General features: G+C 56.7%; 1 protein-coding gene across 2 annotated transcripts in view; it reads left to right on the plus strand.

The window, feature by feature from the left end:
• The window catches only part of LOC104129613 (protein CEPU-1), a 161,299-nt gene that overhangs the window by 151,221 nt on the left and 7,270 nt on the right, over positions 1 to 2,808 (plus strand). For both annotated transcript variants that reach the window (XM_009642570.2, XM_035897975.1), the window contains exons 4-5: positions 1,786 to 1,920; positions 2,628 to 2,748. In XM_009642570.2, the coding sequence (XP_009640865.1) occupies positions 1,786 to 1,920; positions 2,628 to 2,748 (256 nt within the window). The remainder of the gene's footprint in view (positions 1 to 1,785; positions 1,921 to 2,627; positions 2,749 to 2,808) is intronic.

Consider the following 2,808-nt stretch of genomic DNA (forward strand, 5'->3'; position numbering starts at 1 on the left):
GACGTTGGCTATCCTCATACCAACATTGGCTATCCTCATACCGACGTTGGCTATCCTCATAGCGACCTTGGCTATCCTCATACAGACGTCAGCTATCCTCATACCGACATTGGCTATCCTCATACCATCGACAAAGTGCTAGATGCGTTGCTCTCCTACATGCCCTCCAAGGCCTGTAACAAAGATGGGCCATTTGCTACTAATCTTTCCTCTTCCACATTCCCTACAGTGTTAGTTTCTTATCTATAGTTTACTTCACATGATTAGTAAGTTAACCTAAACCACAATGCTAGCAATTTAAGGTGGATCTACAGTTGGCTTCACAAAGGTCCTTTTGTTAACCCTTTAGCCTCCCTTCAGCCCTGACGGCAGCCTCCCGCACGTGTATGCTTTGCATGCATTTGTTAGGAGCAGGATGCATACGGTTGACCGGTCAAGCGTGGCGAGCCATGGCCCATCGGGTCACGCTAGCTCAGAGAACACGGTAACCAGATGGGAAGCGAGGGTGAGCGCGGGATCACCCGGCTCCGCTGGCCGAGCTCGCCACGTCCCTTGGGGACCGGGGACCTGTGCTCGGCCTCTCTGCCATTGGCACTCACTCCCAGAAACAGCTGTCCAGAGCTAATTTATTTCCTAATGCTGCAGCAATGTTAATTTATAAATTACACTGGTAATTCGAGCTATTATTAATTTCAGATGGTGTAGGGCAAGCCTAATTAAAATATGACACCAATTGCCACACATATGTACCAAGGACTACCGTTTAAAATTTATAGGAATATTAAGTGTGACACTGGTCTCGGAGATGCTTCGCACAGTAATTACAGCGTCTCGGCTGCAGGAGATCCGATGGGGAGATGTAAAGGAAAGGAAGGGAGAAGTTATCCCCGTTCGGGGGCTATCGAAAACCCACCCGTGCCATTTGTTCGGGGGCGAGCGGCATTTCTCAGGGACATTTAGTGGCTGGGTCCTAATTGCTGGGTTTCTTTCTTGAGCTCTGCATTTGTTGGAACACCGCGATCTCCGTCAGCCTGGAGACCATGGCGGCCCAACACCTGCGTCCCACCAGCCGAGCGCCACGCGTTTCCGGGAGCACTTCAAGGCCAGACGGGCTCTCGGAAGGAAGGGGGGGGCTGGAAGAGGCCAGACAAAAAGAAAAGCTGCCAATCTCATCTGCCGGGCTTTGAGCAGAAGCAGGAGCTGCGGTGCAGCCCAGGGAAGGGGGGCGGGGGAGAGGGGTGCGAGCGCAGCCCCCCATGGGTACTGCCGAAATGAGCCCGGAGCAGCCCAGGGACAAAGCGATTCTGCTGAAGGGGGAGGTGTTGGCACAGTAATGGGGATAGACTGGCTGTGAATCATCTGAAGCTGATAAATCAGAGAGGGGTGTCTGTGTAGAGCTGGGCGAGTCCGGCAGCGCCTCCCAGCAGGAGGGTGGGGTGGGATGCTCAGGTGCCAAGGGGAGATGATTTCAGGTTATTCTAGCAGGGTGTGGGTCTGGCGAGGACCACTTTGCCCATCCTGCGCATGTTGGGGACGTTTACCTCCAGCAAGGGATGCACGTGGGGGCACCGGGGCCACCGCAGAGGTCCAGCACTTGCAGACACATTTCTGGCAGGGTTTTTTTTTGGGGTGGTGGAACAGAGGTGCGTGGGCATGCCAGGAACCAGGACTTGTGGGGCGGGCATCCTAGAGCGGTGTGACCCGGTCGCAGGTGGTGACCGGGCAGTGGGCACGGGTTTGCCGTGCCTCCCCATCGCTCACAGCCCTCTCCCTCTGCCCCTGCAGCCGTGGGCTTCATCAGCGAGGATGAGTACCTGGAGATCACGGGCATCACGCGGGAGCAGTCGGGCGAGTACGAGTGCAGCGCCTCCAACGACGTGGCAGCGCCCGTCGTCCAGCGGGTCAAGGTCACCGTCAACTGTGAGTAGCCGGGGGGCTGTTGGGGACTGGGGACAGAGTGCGACACTGTGCCACCCCACGAGGGGATGGGCCTTCGGCGGTGGGAAGCAGGGAAAATCCATCCTGTGAGCCAAGACAGGCAGTGGTAGTTTTCTCAGCAGGTGGTGTTTTGCCCTTTTTTTCCCCCTTCTTTTCGAGCTCCATTTTTTTCCACCACCTCCTCCTCAGCTGTCTCCATCAACCTGGGTTTTCCGCCCATGGTGAGATGCTGTGCTGATAACCTCCAGGGAGAGGAGAGAAGTGAGCAGTAAATAGGTGGGTTTGTTTTTTTTTTTTTCCTTTAGAAAAAAATGCAAGAGAGAAAGAAAGAGGGTGAGGAAGAAATCAGCACCATTTGTGCTCAGAGGCAGAGGTGAAGGCCCTCCTAAACTCCTCTCTGACCACCCCCTCAGCTGCAGGGGGATGGCACAGGGTTGCACGTGGTTCCCAAGGGTCGTGGGGCTCCGGTCCCTGGAGAAACCCGTCCTAGGCTGCGGTGTGGGGTCCCCCATCTGCCCCAAACCCCATGGACAGCAGCAGGAGAGCGGCAGGAACTATGCACGGGTGCAGAGATGATTTCCACCCCTTCCTAAATGCAGGGAAAGAAAAAGGAGCTTGAGGAGCAAGGGGAGAGGGTGGGAGGTCCGGGGCTGCCAGGCACTGAACCCAGGCTCCCATCTTCCCCGCAGACCCGCCGTACATCTCGGACGCGAAGAGCACCGGGGTGCCAGTGGGGCAGAAGGGCGTCCTGCTGTGTGAAGCCTCCGCCGTCCCCTCCGCTGACTTCCAGTGGTACAAAGACGACAAGCGGTAAGAGCCCGGGGGGCAAAAGGGGGGCGGGGGGGGCACACACCGACCCCATGCAGGCTG

Source organism: Egretta garzetta, unplaced genomic scaffold (genome assembly GCF_000687185.1).
Source record: "Egretta garzetta isolate BGI_Z169 unplaced genomic scaffold, ASM68718v1 scaffold307, whole genome shotgun sequence".
Taxonomy (NCBI): Eukaryota; Metazoa; Chordata; class Aves; order Pelecaniformes; family Ardeidae; genus Egretta; species Egretta garzetta.